This window comes from Lagenorhynchus albirostris, chromosome 5, assembly GCF_949774975.1.
Source record: "Lagenorhynchus albirostris chromosome 5, mLagAlb1.1, whole genome shotgun sequence".
NCBI classification, from domain to species: Eukaryota; Metazoa; Chordata; class Mammalia; order Artiodactyla; family Delphinidae; genus Lagenorhynchus; species Lagenorhynchus albirostris.
Window position 1 is genome coordinate 99,982,697 of NC_083099.1, and position 15,502 is coordinate 99,998,198.

The following is a 15,502-nucleotide window of genomic DNA, read 5'->3' on the forward strand; positions in this document are numbered from 1 at the left end:
ATATTTTAAAATTTGGGGTAAGTATAAAAATCACTGCTTCAGATAAGCTTTCCCCACTTCCTTCCTAGATTACTAGAGTCCCTTCTTCATTTGTCTCTGACATCTTCAGGATCACTCTGCTTCAATCCATTCTTCCTGGTCAAAGTGATTTTCAATCTGACCATGACACTCTTCTGTTCAAAAACTCCTTCAGTAAATCTCCATCAGCTGATGAATAAAATGAAGAGTCCTTAATATAGATATAGAAAGTTATTCACTTCCTGGTCGCAGACACACCTGTCACATAGAACTAATTCCCATTCTCAGAATGCACCAAATTCACATGCCAGCAAACCACTTTCTTCTCCTGCCTGCAACATCCTTCCCCACCCTGTCCAACTCTTAATCCTTTACAATTTAGTTCTAGCTTAACCTATATTTTTTTTAAATAAATTTATTCATTTATTTATTTATTTTTGGCTGTGTTGGGTCTTCGTTGCTGGGTGCGGGCTTCCTCCAGTTGTGGAGAGTGGAGGCTACTCTTCGTTGTGGTGCACGGGCTTCTCACTGCGGTAGCTTCTCCTCTTGCAGAGAACAGGCTCTAGGCACGCGGGCTTCAGTAGTTGTGGCATGCAGGCTCAGTAGTTGTGGCTCGTGGGCTCTAGAGCGCAGGTTCAGTAGTTGTGGCGCACGGGCTTAGATGCTCTGCGGCATGTGGGATCTTCTAGGATCAGGGCTCGAACCCGTGTCCCCTGCACTGGCAGGCAGATTCTTAACCACTGCACCACGAGGGAAGTCCATTAACCTGTATTTTTTGTGCTTCCACTGCGCTCATTGATACCCCTCATACGTTTCTGCTGGTAATGACTGGCTGGTTGTCCATTTGTCGAACTAGAACTTGAACTCATTTAACTCAGGAACGATATCATTCATGGCTGTATCCCAGAGCCTAGCATCGTGCCTGACAGTGTGAAGGCACTCAAATATTGTTTGTTAAATGAATTTTTAAAATAACTGATATTAAACAGTCTCCAGTTATGTGTGCTTAATCAGAAAACACTATTCCATTTGGGAACAATGGAATAATACACATTAGTCTTTTTTCCTTAATGAAATACTAGTATAAGTCTCTTGAGAGCATGTACCATCCACTCTCATCCTGCATCATCTTTCTCTAAAGGTATAAAGAGGGGAGTAGGGCTGTGAGAAGAAAATTACTCAATAGCAACAAGGGTATTTCCAATTGATTTACAAACAAAACACAAAAAAATTAGAAGAGAATCTATAAAGACACTCAAAATACTGCATACTTAGATGTCAACTTAGGAGGAGGACGAAGAAGAAGAAACATTAACAGAAAAGTCTCGAAAGACTTGGAGTGGTACTCTCAGCCTCTCAAAAATACAAAAGAAAGAGAAACATTTCCAATTCAGATGATCTCAAACGTTAAGAAAGACGACAAGCCTTTCCTATTGTTCTTTCACAATTTAACCCCCTTTGGGACCCGGGAATTATTTCAACAGCAGTATTTTTAGAAAGCACACATTCTGCTCACGGCAGGGGGTGAGGGGCAGTAATCATAATCACACGTAGGCACAAATAAGACTCCCTTGAATTTTAATAGCCTCATCTTACTTAGCTAACAGAACTCTGGAAATTACTCTTTCAAAATGGTCCAGATAAATATCAAGGTCAAAGCAACACAGAAGCTCCTCATTTTTGAAGCAAACATATTTAGACCATGTCTGAAAACCAGGAATCCAACTTACAGTCATTAAGCAACCACTTACTTTATGCCAGACGTAAAATAAAACAAAACGGACATAGGTCTGTTTCAGGGATGGCACCTTAGGGACAAAAGGCACTTCAGTCAAAATGCTTCTTTCTGGATCTGATTTTTTCAAGTATGTACATTGGAAGTGTCAGCTCAGCACTCTGCCATATCTAAAATCCCACATGATCCTTCAGTAAGCAGAGTGAGGGGAAACAGGAACAGGGAGACTAACCTTGAGGCTTCTGTGGTAAAGGAAGAAAAAGACTGTGACCAAGAAACCAACTCAGTCAAAACTGATATCAGGGCATCACAAAGGAGGCAGAAACTTCTACTGTCCCTTATTTCAAAGTGACTGAGGCCAAGCCGGGGTCTGTCCTCTATTCCCTTGGACTGTTCCCTCTCATCCCTCACTTGGGTCCTTAAATATAGCACCCTCACACCTTCCAAAGGGTCTGCTCATTCCTTGGGGCATCTACACTACCTTGGGGATCTTAGAAACACATCTTCACACGACAAGCTCTAGAGTTCTCTTTGTGCACTGCTATACTGCAGGTACATTATGGATTAGACTGACTTTTGTGCACTGGCCTGGAATCCCACCCAGCATCTCCAACCCTGCTTCTATGGGAATTAAGACAGTTCCACACCGACAATTTCCAAACAACCCCATTCATAAACAGTGACTGCCAGCAGTAGAGTAGTACTTGTATTTTTTTTTAATGACTATTAACAGAATATAAAACAGGTGGTTATGGCTATTTCTGGGTTTCAAATTAAAAGGTAACAAAATGCTGCACTTTTAAGACAAACAGCATGTATTTTAGCCCAAACATCTGGCGTCTAAATTTCAGAACTCTTTGGAGAGAAACTGGGAGCAAGGAGGAGAGGTAATAGACATGATTATGAAGCTTCATGGCTTTGCAGTCTTAGAGCTTCTGACAGTCCTTTCCCCATAATGTCAACTCTCTCCTATAATTTATGTATCCACCTTGAAGCTTATTTACTTCCTGTTCCCATCACATGCTCCCAAAACAAGACCCATACTTACAGTTTAATCACAGGCTATAGAGAAGCTCAGTCTGTTTGATGTGACCTGAGCTGTCCAGCTACACATGACATCAGCAACTGCTCTATTTTCCCAAAGTCTTCTTCCTCATACCCTTCAGATTCTGAACATTTGTGACCCAAATCACAAGAATCAATACTCCTCCGCAACTAAGACCGGGTACAACCAAATAAATAAATAAAGAAAAAAGAAAAAAAAGAATCAATACCCTGAACTTTTGCTGTGACATGAACTCAAAGCAGTATTCTAGCTGCTGTCTAAAATGGGACATCCATTCGTGTACCATTCAACAAACTGCCCTGAGGGAGGGGCACTGGAGATGCAAGGACAGGTGAGACTGGGCCTTCCCAGAGCCGACCAAGGCTGACCTTACCTCCAACTCAAACTCTTCGTCCTCTGTCAAGTCTTCTGGATACCAATAAGCTGATAAACTGTGTGAGAATATACAAACATACAAGTACATATAAACCCATGCCTCAGTGATTCCTTTTTTTAAAAAAAGTAATCTCATCATCTCAACTCCTTACCAAGACCTACCTCAACAGGCCCCTGGCTCCCTTCCATTCTGTGGTCTCTGCCTATTCTGGCATCTGTGCCAACATGGTCCTGCCCCAGGACCTTGAAACTGGCTCTTCGCTCTTCCTGGAAAGACCTTTCCTCTGATTTGCTCATGTCCTTACTTCCAAATGTCATGCAGGTCTTGGGTCAAATGGTACCCAATAGAGAGGCGTTTCATGACCATCCTCTCTGTACCTTATTACAGACCCACTACTTCCATCACGTCCTCTTCCCTCACCCGGCTTTATTTTACTTCAAAGCTAACATTATATATAAATCTATATAACTTTCCCATCGGAATACAAACCCTCTGTAAGCAGAGACACATTTAGATATTCAAGCTAGATTCTGAAAAGCAATGACCCATCTAAGATTTTTTAAAGGGTTAAAATTATCTTTATAATTTGTAAAAGTATATGTACTATTGTAGGAAATGACAAAGCACCATTGTTAAGTGAAAAAAAAATTCAGGTTTCAAAATCCTGAAGAGAACTTTTACTTTTTCTAAAAATATGTATACATGTAGACATACACATAGGAAATGATCTAGAAGAACAGTACTCGTCTCCGGGTGGATAGGGTTAGGTATGAGCTGTGCTTTTTTTCTTTTTGATTTTCTTATAATTTCACAGCTGTTTTAGAAAAGCATATATTACTATCAAAAGGAAGAAAAGACAAGTATTGTAGTTGATTTTAAAACACAAAAACAAGTTAGTGAAAAATGCTAGCAAATTTAAAGTAGACAAATAACTAAATACTAACAGTACAAATATTTCATAATGGCAATTTCTCTGTATCATAATAAATACAACATTGCCAAATAATATCCTTATCTGCCTACCTAGAACAATGGAACAATAAAAAATATTTGGGCTTCCCTGGTGGCGCAGTGGTTGAGAGTCCACCTGCCGCTGCAGGGGACACAGGTTCGTGCCCCGGTCCGGCAAGATCCCACATGGCGCAGAGCAGCTGGGACCGTGAGCCATGGCCGCTGAGCCTGCGTGTCTGGAGGCTATGCTCCGCAACGGGAGAGGCCAAAACAGCGAGAGGCCCACGTACCACAAAAAAAAAAAAAAATTATCATACATATTTTCAGCTTTGACTAATACAGCACAATGCCACCCCTCCAGCCAGGGTATGATCTTTCGTGCTCTGACAACAAAGACAATAAAAAGCTGAGAGTTTATATCTCACCCAACCTGTTCCCAGTTATCAAACTTTAAAATTCAAAGTATTTCATTCCTTGTCATAAGCATGGCAGTTATAAAAAAAATTACGATCTGCCACTAAGGTAGCATCCATGTTTTGTATAAATTTTAGCACAAAGAGTAAAGGAGAAATTTCTAACATATCATGTAGAAATCACACAAAATTAGTATTTGTGAGCGCATTCAAATACCATTTTCATGTCATTTCTGGCACTACCATTTGCGCTACTTGTCATAAAGAAAATATAAAAGGTGTGCTCCTTCAAAAGCATGTTGTACTACTCTAAACAAAACTGTATTTTATATACATGGAAAGGTTGACTTCTGATTTAGTCCCAAAATTATAACACTTATTTTGACTGAATGAATAAAGGGAAGTGGGAAGAGGTGTAAAATAGCTAAGTCCTCATCTACCATCATCAGAAATCAATATAAACTGTCTAAAGTTTACAAATCAAGAAAGAATAGTAAATAGACACATGTACAGAAAGGCCAGAAGAAACAGCTTAAAAGAGACTAAAACCGTTTCCTCTAAGAAGAGAGTCTCAAGAATGGGCCTACACCTGTTAAATCCTCCACAGCCCTGTGAGACACCTTGGTACTTATTTTAAGAGGGAAAGAAAGATTTGTGCTATGTCGGCCTTCCCCACAAAACTGCAGGAGTGTTTTGAACCAAAGACCATGTTGCACTGGATTCCCAGAGGCTAGTACAGGGCCTGGCACAAGTGGTACCAAATGAATTCTTGTTAAAACATTGGTGAGGTTTTCAAATCAACTGATGAAAATGTTAGAACCACAGAGGGAAATACCCAATGCATATTCATACGTAACCTTTCCAGTAAAACAAAAGTCTTCCTAATCTATAAGGCATACTTCTTTATTTTGTACACACCTATTACCCTATGGAGTTTTGGCTGGCACGATAAAGCTGGAAGAGACCTTAGCAATGAGGGCCACCTCCCTCGCTTTATAATCAAAGACAGAGAGCTAATGAACTACCCAGAGTCACACTGCTACTTAAAGCAGATGATTTAGGTGATCTCACAAAAATGAGCTGATTTTTTTTTTTTTTTTTCCCTGCGGTACGCGGGCTTCTCACTGCTGGGGCCTCTCCCGCCGCGGAGCACAGGCTCCGGACACGCAGGCCCAGCAGCCATGGCTCACGGGCCCAGCCGCTCCGCAGCATGTGGGATCCTCCCGGACCGGGGCACAAACCCGTGTCCCCTGCATCGGCAGGCGGACTCCCAACCACTGTGCCACCAGGGAAGCACAGTTGATATTTCTGATGCTCTGTTAACTCCACCCAGTTTCACACTGCAGACTAATAATACATAAGCCTTCCTCATACCTGCAGAAAGTATCAAAATATCTAATTATTCTCCATTATAAATATTCCATTTACTTATAGCCTTAATCATAACTTTTCTCACTTGAACAAGTTAATGGAGTTCATTCTTTCTTTGGAGAATTTTTGCCAACTCAGGATTATAAATTCTCTCTCTTTTTTCCTCTTTTATACAGAGATATTCACTAGGTCATAACCAGTCTTTTTTTTCTGAAATAGATAATTCACATAATTTTTTTAAGTATAAGAAGGTCTAAAATGAAAAGTCTCCCTCCTGTTCCTCATTAATTCACCCAGTCTCTCATCCTCCCTAAGTAGTTAACACAATACTAGTAACAGACTTTTTTCATACTCCCCCATTTTCATATGCAAACAGGAGCATACTATACACAGTGGTTTGTATCTTGCTTTTTTAATTTTTTACTTAATGTATCTAAGAGACATTTTCTTATCAGTATATAAAAAGCTTTATCATTCTTTTTGACAGCTGTATAATATTCCACTACATGGATATACCATGATTTACCAATTAGTCCACTATTGATGGGATTACACTTTACTTTTCATCTCTTGCTAATTAAAACAACACTGCAATGACTAAACTTGTAGAGGCAACTTTTGGCCTGTTTACAAACTGTATACACCCAATGGAATTCCTAGAAGGGAACTGTTAAATCAGAGTATGTGAATGTGTAATACTGATAGAACTTGTCAAATTGCCCTCCAAAGTATCAATTTACACTCCCACTAGTAGTGTATGAGAGTTCCTCCCAACAAACTCAAGTTTTGATTATCAAACAGGTGGAGTATGGTATCTTGCTAGTCTTAATTTGTATCTTTTCCGAAGGAGATTGACTCTTTTTACGTGCTCAAATATAAATTTATAAGTTGTATAAGTGTATATATTTTCCTCTCTCAACTTCCAGGACCATAAATTCTTTATTGTACAGAGCACTGATCCAGGCCATCTGGACAGACATCCAGCTGCATGCCATTGTCTTTTATTGCCATTCAATACCATTTTCTAAGGCCTGCCTTCTGTTTGGGTCTTCCCAAGTTAAGCAGGGGATGTAGTCACATAATGCTGTAGGCTTTGAATTCAGGAAGGAAAATTCGACTCCTTACTCTACCACAAGATGTTGACACTTTTGATTAGTTATTGGACCTCTCCAAGCCTTAAATTATGTTATCTGTAAAATGGAGTAAAGATTCCTCTCTCATAAGGTTGCTTTGAGGATTAAGTGAATGTATATGTTTAAAGCCCCAACCATAGGGCTTAGATCTTATTAGGGCCTCAATTAAGGGTGATTTAGGTTTTTGTTTTTTTTGAATTTTATTTTATTTATTTTTTATACAGCAGGTTATTAGTTATCTATTTTATACATATTACTGTATATATGTTTCAATCCCAATCTCCCGGTTAAGGGTAGTTTAGTTTTGTCATCATTAATCTGTCAGGCAAAAAGAAACACTTGACTAAGCAAACAGTTGTTTCGCTGCTTTGGGATATTTCCAATTACATACCCCCAGGGGTCAAACACCGAGAGGTAATCCTGCTGGAGTTGTACCAGTACTTGGCCTTCACAACTGACAAATAAACATTAAGAATTGGTTATTTCTGGTCACAAAACTTCAACTTATTTCTCTATCAACACCAAGTCATTTTGTATAGGGATTTCCGCTTACTTGGCATGCTGACTTTTTTTGGTTGTTTTTTGCGGTACGCAGGCCTCTCACTGTTGTGGCCTCTCCCGTTGCGGAGCACAGGCTCCGGACACGCAGGCTCAGCGCCCATGGCTCAGGGGCCCAGCCGCTCCGCGGCATGTGGGATACTCCTGGACCAGGGCACGAACCCGTGTCCCCTGCATTGGCAGGCGGACTCTCAACCACTGCGCCACCAGGGAAGCCCGGCATGCTGACTTTTGAAAGGATGCGCTTTTCTGCCTCCATCTAAGACTTGCTGAGTCAAGGAGGAGCAGGCGGGACTGAGGGAAAGCACTTCCATCCCTGCTGGTATAGTTACTGCCACATCTCCCCACTAGTCTGCCTTGGCCAAGGCTGCTCATCAAACCACGCTCAGAGAGAAGTTCAGAGCAGCGAGAGGTCACTTTGTATGAGAAAGTCTTCATACAATGTTTGACCCTCGTGATACAGTACATGCGTTCTGAACCACATGTCACACACACCAAATACATGTTTGGCGCATAATGAGCTCATCTGGAAAATACTGACATACATGTTTATCTCCTCCATTAATTTAGGAACTCTCTGAGGGCAGTTTTGGTCTTTCATTCATCTTTGTATCCCACTCCTTAGCGACATACTCAACAAGTAGCAGTCACTCAAATTTATGGAATGAACAGACTAAAAAAATAGGACTAACTTTTACTTCATGCCGATACTCTCTTTTCAGTAGAGAGCCTGGATTACTTTCCCCAGTTTCAATTTCTGTCAACCTGTTTTCTTGCTACCACAGTTGTACTGGCGTTTCTGGTATATCTGCACATCAGTGTATTTCATCAAAACTCTGGTTAGGAGATAAAATATTTTATTGAGGGAGTATTATTTTCCTCTTACTTTACAGAATGTGCTATTATCCTTTTTACGTATTTTCCACTGAGATAAAAAAACAAAACAAAAATGTTTGTTTAATCAGAACTTTCAAAGTTAGAAGTGCTGATTAAATTTACTGCAGGCCAATTTGAGGTACACTTGCAACTCGAACCCGTTTAGAGTGTACAATTGAGTTAGCTTTCAAGGAATTTCCTCAGCAAGAAACAGAATCCCCAAGGTAGACATCTGGCAGACACCCTGTTAAGCCCAAAAGTCAGAAATCTCACTTGAAAAACAGTATGGTTTCAATACCATAAAACAGTCTATATTTCTAATCCACTGCCAAAGGTAGGTTCTGTGCTTTCCATTAACCTGGAAGCTCAAGATTCTCACAAAATACACAGGGCTGAGGACTTCTGGAATTTTCCAGTCATCTTTATTTTTTTTTTATTATTATTATTTTTTTTTTGCGGTACATGGGCCTCTCACTGTTGTGGCCTCTCCCGTTGCGGAGCACAGGCTCTGGACGCACAGGCTCAGCGGCCATGGCTCACGGGCCCAGCCGTTCCGCGGCATGTGGGATCTTCCCAGACCGGGGCATGAACCCGTGTCCCCTGCATCAGCAGGTGGACTCTCAACCACTGCGCCACCAGGGAAGCCCCCAGTCATCTTTATTGTTGCAGGCATGAACTACAGATGTGGTCCTTCAACACCACATAGGTATCTCTTATTCCACTAAACTAGTTATCAATTATTCTCTATAGCGCTTTCAAATCAATGAAAATTCAATCATCATAAAAATTCGGAGAACAAAGCTTTTTTTCCTTACATAACTGATGCTGTGGTCAACATTTAATTTGAAGGCCAACAGTTCTCATGCTGGTATCAGGGGCATTATTGACATTTTTTATGAGACTATCTCCTGCACTGCATCCCATTAGCATCCTGGCTCTACCCATTTATCAATCACACTCAGCCATGGTGCAAAGCAAATATTCTCTGAACTTTAAATCAATAGCCAAACACTCTGTCTAGAGAGCTTTATGGTCCCCCCATGTTTCAAAATGCCCACTTTAAGGGTAGGAGTGTACTAACCCTCGCTTAAAGCCAGTAGTAAGTGCTTTAATGCTCCATCAACAGAGATTCACTCCCTCACCTGAGCTAGGTAAAGGGGACACCAAGATGAGACACAGCCCTGCCTTGGGTCTAGTGATCCTGTCTTACCTTCTATCAATAGCACTATATTGGGACGCTCAAAGGAACAACCAAAAAGAGTATATGTGAAATGGGCCACAGCGTTACCCATTCTGGAATAAAGGAAGGAAAGGTCCAACTAACTTACATATTCAGATGTATTTTGAAGGAGCACAGTTCAGCAGGGTGGCGGGCAGAATGGTGTAGAAAAAGAATCAGAGCTTCTGAGTCAGAGAGACCCAATTTCAAATCTCACCCCTGAAACTTACTCCTGTCATGATTTGGGGTAAATCGTTTTCCACTGGGAGTGCTATCACTCTCCCTGCCACCCACCCAGGTAGAGGCGTTTCGAGTTTTCCCAATGACCGGAGGATGCAGCTGGCAATTAGCGGGTGGGGCTACAGATGCCAAATGTCCTGCAAAGCACAGGAGAGCCCAGTTCAACAAAGAATTGTTCCACCCAAGATGCCAACAGTGTCCACGCCTAAGAACCCTATCATCTTCAGTGTGCTCAACTGTCAGAATAGTGATAAGCATACCAACCTTCCAGGCTGAGGGTGACGTTTAAATGAGACAATGCAAGTAAAAGTACCCAGCCCGGGAGGAAGTGCACAGTGGGCCCTTGAATAAATGCTGTTCTCGCCTTACTATCCCCCTCCCGAGTTTATGAACGCTGTACGGAGCTCATTTTAAACACGTCCATCATGTGTGATATAGCAAAGAAACAAAACTGAGCAATCATCTTCTCAAAGTGGGGAAAATTAGAAGGCAGGTATCCTCCAAATTTCAGTTCAGCAGTATCTGTTTGAAAGACCTTCACAAAAATTCTCTAAGCTTTAAATTGAGAGCCAAACGCTCTTTATGGCCCAGCACTAATCTAGCTTTCTTAACACCTCTTTCACTCTGCCCCACTAATGTATACAGCCCCCAAGAGATCATAACCTCTGAAGGCTTTTGCTCAGCCTAGAAGACCCACTCCCTATTTCTCTCTTCGTGGCTAAATTCTCTACCTGTGGAAAACACCAGCGCCTTGAAGGCCCAGGTAAAACCACCTCCACCATGAAGCCCTCCCTGCTCTCCCCTATCACTTCTAATGAGTCCATTCACTGCATGCTCATAAACTGGGCTAAACATTATAGCAGTGAATTGAATTCAGTTGCAGTTTTCATCTCTATAACACCTAAAACAAATTAATATAAACACTTACTGGATCTGGTCAACCACCTAAGACATAAGTACTGAAATGTAATTCCATTGCCAACACCTGAATTCCCATATACAACAGTGCTGATGCAAACAGGCCTTCTTTAACTGCTGAAGGTTAATGAGAACAGCAGTGAACACAATATATAAATGATGTGTTCACAGCAAATGATGCCCAAATAACTTAACAGCACACCACAAAAGCAAAAGTTTTCCTATGGTTCAAATAGGGAAATATTGGACAACCTGAATCATGGCATGGTACACAGTGCTAGAATCCTAGCAACCCCCAAAAAACTTGCGTTTGTCCCAGTTGGTACCATATGCATTTTGTGAGTAGCCAAAAAACAGCTGTTAGGATAATGCTGTAAATTTTACTTTTATTGGTCTTGTGGTTACGTTTGTGTTTAATTTTTAATTCTGTTCTTAATTGTTAAAGAATTCTGTTCTTAAGGAATTTATGTCCCATTTGTTTGTACACACACAGTTACATCACAAAATTCACGTAAGCCAACACTGGAAGTGCAGAAACAGAGACTATACAACCCAAGTTTGAGAGAATGCATTTTGTTTTGAGTACATGGAAAAGTCAGAATGCAGGGATTAATACTTAATGTATGTTAAGAGGGCTCAGAGTTGCAGGCACTGCATAGGACTTAATACTTGTTCATTAACTGAAAAGCAGCTGTGTGACTTTGGGGAAGTTTCTTTAACTGTTTCTTATAGTAAAATGAAAATACTGATCGTACAGGTCTGTCCAACCTCAAAGTGTAATATTATTAAAAGTACTCTGTCAATTGTAATGGGCCAGACACACCATAGATGGTAGGATGACTGTTTTCAAGTGGTCTTCTTCCCTTCTCCCAGTTCCTTGAGAGAAAGGACCTTTTTCTCAGTCATCTTTACATCCCTACCACACCAAGCCCCTCGTGTCCGAACGGACTCCCCCTGCATCTAAAATCACCAGTACAAAAGGTAAACTAGGCTCCCAATAAAACCAAAAGCTTTTACTGCCTCTAAAAATAAACAGCCAAAACCCCCTTCATTTTGAAATAAGATCACAGTGACAAATCGCAATTCTGTTTCCAATCTTGTTAACACCAGGTGCTGTGTTACTAGGACATTGTTTCCGTTAGTTTCATTAAACTTTCAATAAACGCTTTGTGTCTGTTTATATCCTTGAAAAGAAAGATTTAAACTCATTTAAAAGGTAAAACACCCACACAAAGGATTATCTGCTATCCCCTTAACATCTGGCAAGTTCTAAAAAAGATAAGGACACAATTAGTGTTCATATAAGCACAATTAAATTTCTCATTGTCAAAAAGCCACAGTGTGTGCCTCTCTGGAGATGAGAATGGAGGAGTGGTAAGAAGACAAGAGACAAGTTGCTGTAGCGGTTAGCTCCAGAGAGAAAAGAGATTTGAGAAGCGCCTAAAAAGCCCAAAGACGGGCAGGGCAGCAGGCAGGGTTTCAGGACAATTCTGATATAAACCTGAAATTGGCCTGCCTATTCCCTGCTAACACTGACACAAGTTTCCAACTTTTGCTGAGTCTACTTGGGATTTCTTTTAAACACTGCCTCCATATTATCCAAGGCTGTTAGTGCTGTTACAGTGATGGCAGGCACCACAGGCTGTCTGCCCACACCAGCATTCAGACATTCTGGTTGAGCCCTGTCAGACTTCAAAACTATTTTTAACTACTGTGTAACTCTGAATTTTAAATTTTCTCTTAACAGGGCAATAATAGCTAAAGTTTCCCAGAAGAAGTTTTCCAAATATTATATAGGAGCTTTCTTGGAAAGATGTGGCATTTTATTAACAGATGGTCAAAATGGAAATGTTTCACAAATAGGGAAACTGAGGAACACATAAATGACTGGAATCAAATCACAAGACCTGAATGAATATTGATGGAATCAGCTCAGTCACAGTTACAGTTCTGTTTCCTATCCATTTTTCTTTGAAGGCCTCCACGAAGGCTTTAACATCTGAAGTAAACACAGCTTTCTGGAGAGCGTCCTTCCAATCACATGAGTGATCTTCTAGTGCGATTTGGGGGAAGACGGAGCAGTAAGCCTCTCTTGCCATCAAAAGTTTAAAACAGCGAGTTGTATATCACTTAACCCCTCTTCCTCCCTCGGGACTCAGATGAAAGGACTCAGGAATAGGTAGTTTTATTAGACATGAATTTTTTTTTTAATTTCGATTTTGTAGCAGCAGGTGGAGAAGGAAAAAGGACTGCAGAGAAGGGGCAAGTTTTCATTACTGAAACCAAGACAGCTCGAGTTCTGGTTTCTGGAATCTGTCTGGGAACTTGAGGCAGATGTTTCCGAAGAGACATGGGAAAGAAGGACGGCATCATCTAAATGTCAGGCAATGGTAAATAAGCCTAGCGAGGGTTTTATATTTTGATGGAGTCTTCGGAACTCAGTATCACCATTCTTTTTTTTAAAAAAATCATTTTGAGAAACTATGAATAAAATGGTAAAATCCCAGCCAAGGGGGTGGCGCTCCAAAGCGTTACCTTTCCCACAGAAGTGGTTTTCGGATCGCGCCCTCTTTGCCCTGGCGGATGGCTGGGCTCACAACTGTTTCCCATTACTGTCGGCAGGACGCCGGGGGACTCGCTTTTGCCGCAGAACTTGGAGAGCAGACGCGACTGTGGGACGGGAACCGAATCACATCCGGGGAGGGGAGGTGGGGAGGCAGAGCGCCCCGCGGGCTGGCGCGGCCTCGGGTCACGAACTTCACCCGGATTTAACAAACCAAGCGATGCGGCAAGAGAACTGGGCGAGAAGGACGAAAGTTGAGCAATGGAGGAACAGAAAGTGGCGAGCGCAGCCTGGCCGAGAGCGGCTGGCTGCGGACACCGGGGCCAGGAGCCCCCCGTCCCGCGAGTCGGCGCAGGGCCCCCCGACGTCCCCCCCGCAACTCCCACCTGGCTGCGCCCCGGCCCGGCGCGGGCGGCTGGCTTGTCCCCGGCCTCTCCTCCTCTTCCTCTTCCTTGTCCCGGGAAGGGCTTCGGGGAGCGAAGAACCGGGAGAAGCTGTGCCAGGGGGCGCCGCCCCTCCTCCGGCCGCCGGACATCTCCCCGGCGCGGCAGCCGGTCCGCGGCCGTCCCCGGGGAACGCGTGAGACGGTGTCCTGCGCCCTGACACCGGCGCCGCGGGACCCGGCGAGGGCAGGACTGACTCGGCGCGGGCGGGCGGGCTGTGCGGCTCAGTCCATCTCCGGCAGGAGAAGCGCGGGCACGATGCGCTCCCAGCGCGGCTACTTCTTGCGCTGTGCGGCGGCTCCTCCTCCTGCCCCCAGCCCGCCCGCCCCCGGGAGGAGCCAGAGGCCGCGGCACCGCCCCGAGCCCGGGCCCCGCGGCCGTCCGCCACCGCCGGCCGGGCCCTCGCTGCCGGTGCTGGCCTGAGACCCGTGGGGACGCGGAACCCCGCTACGCCCGGCTCCGGGATTCCCGCCCAAACGAGCTCCAGCCCGTTTGTCTTTTCGCTCAAATTTTCCTTCCTATTACTGATTTGTTTTTCTATCTTCCAGCCAATGGGCGGAACAGTTTTCAGACTTTTGAAAGAAGTTCATTAACTAAAGTTTGTGAACACACCTGGTAAACTGCGGTACCAGAATGGCCTGGGCTGCCTTTCAGCTAACTAACAGCTGTTCCTAGAACAGCTACCCGGGGCTGCAGAAGATGAGGTTACCCCGTGGCCGAGTCTTAGAAGTGGAGGGCTCCGTAGGTGCCTGGTCTAGATCTGTCAACAACTCGTTTCTTGTTCGGCTGGCTTACTACTGTGTGGAGTAACTTACCCTAACCCAGATGTGTTTTGGTATTTCTCACACTCCGTGTTACATACTACTCCCCGGCGAACCCTCTTGCAAAACGTCACTGATCAAAAACAAGTGTAATTCAAACTTGTAAATGCTGGAACAAATATTTTGTAGTTATTACACAGACGTCACTGAAATCTGGAGACCAAAAAAGGTCCTTAAGATTTGCTTTTAAATATGTCTAAATACTGTAGTTTGGATTTTCTCAGTTTTTAAAAGAAGTTACATACAAAAAGCTGTAATAATTAATGTATGCAACTTGATGAGTTTGAAGATAAATATACACCATGCAACCATCATGGCAATCTATGCCATAAAACCATCCATCACCTCCAAAAGTTCCCTCCCACCCTCTTACTTATTATTATTATAAACACTTATGACGTAAGATCTGCCCTCTTAGCAAAGTTTTAAGCATACAATGTAGTATTGTTAACTATAGGCACTGTGCTGTAAGTAGAACTCTAGGACTTACTCGTCTTACATAACATCAACTTTGTACCCTTGGAATAATACCGCCCTGTTTCCCCATCTCCAGCCCCCGGCAACCTCCTTTCCACTCTCTGCTTCTATGGATTTGACTTTTTTAGATTCATCAATATAAGAGAATCCATATAGTGTAGTATTTGTCTTTCTATGTCTGACTTATTTCACTAATATAGTAGCACGATTTTTTTTTTTTAGTTTTTTATACCCTAGTGGCTAGTAGAGAAAATATCAAGGGGCCCATACACCGCAGGTGTTTTGTTTTAAAGCTAAGCTGCCCCTGTGAGGGTGTAGAAATCA

General features: G+C 42.7%; 1 protein-coding gene across 1 annotated transcript in view; it reads right to left on the reverse strand.

Annotated features, from left to right (window-relative positions):
• CRYBG3 (crystallin beta-gamma domain containing 3) overlaps nt 1–14,072 on the reverse strand; it is a 114,518-nt gene extending 100,446 nt beyond the window's left edge. The window contains exon 1 of the mRNA XM_060150724.1: nt 13,824–14,072. Within this exon, the coding sequence (XP_060006707.1) occupies nt 13,824–13,972 (149 nt within the window). The 5' untranslated portion in view covers nt 13,973–14,072. The remainder of the gene's footprint in view (nt 1–13,823) is intronic.
• Between the last annotated feature and the right edge of the window lie 1,430 nt (nt 14,073–15,502).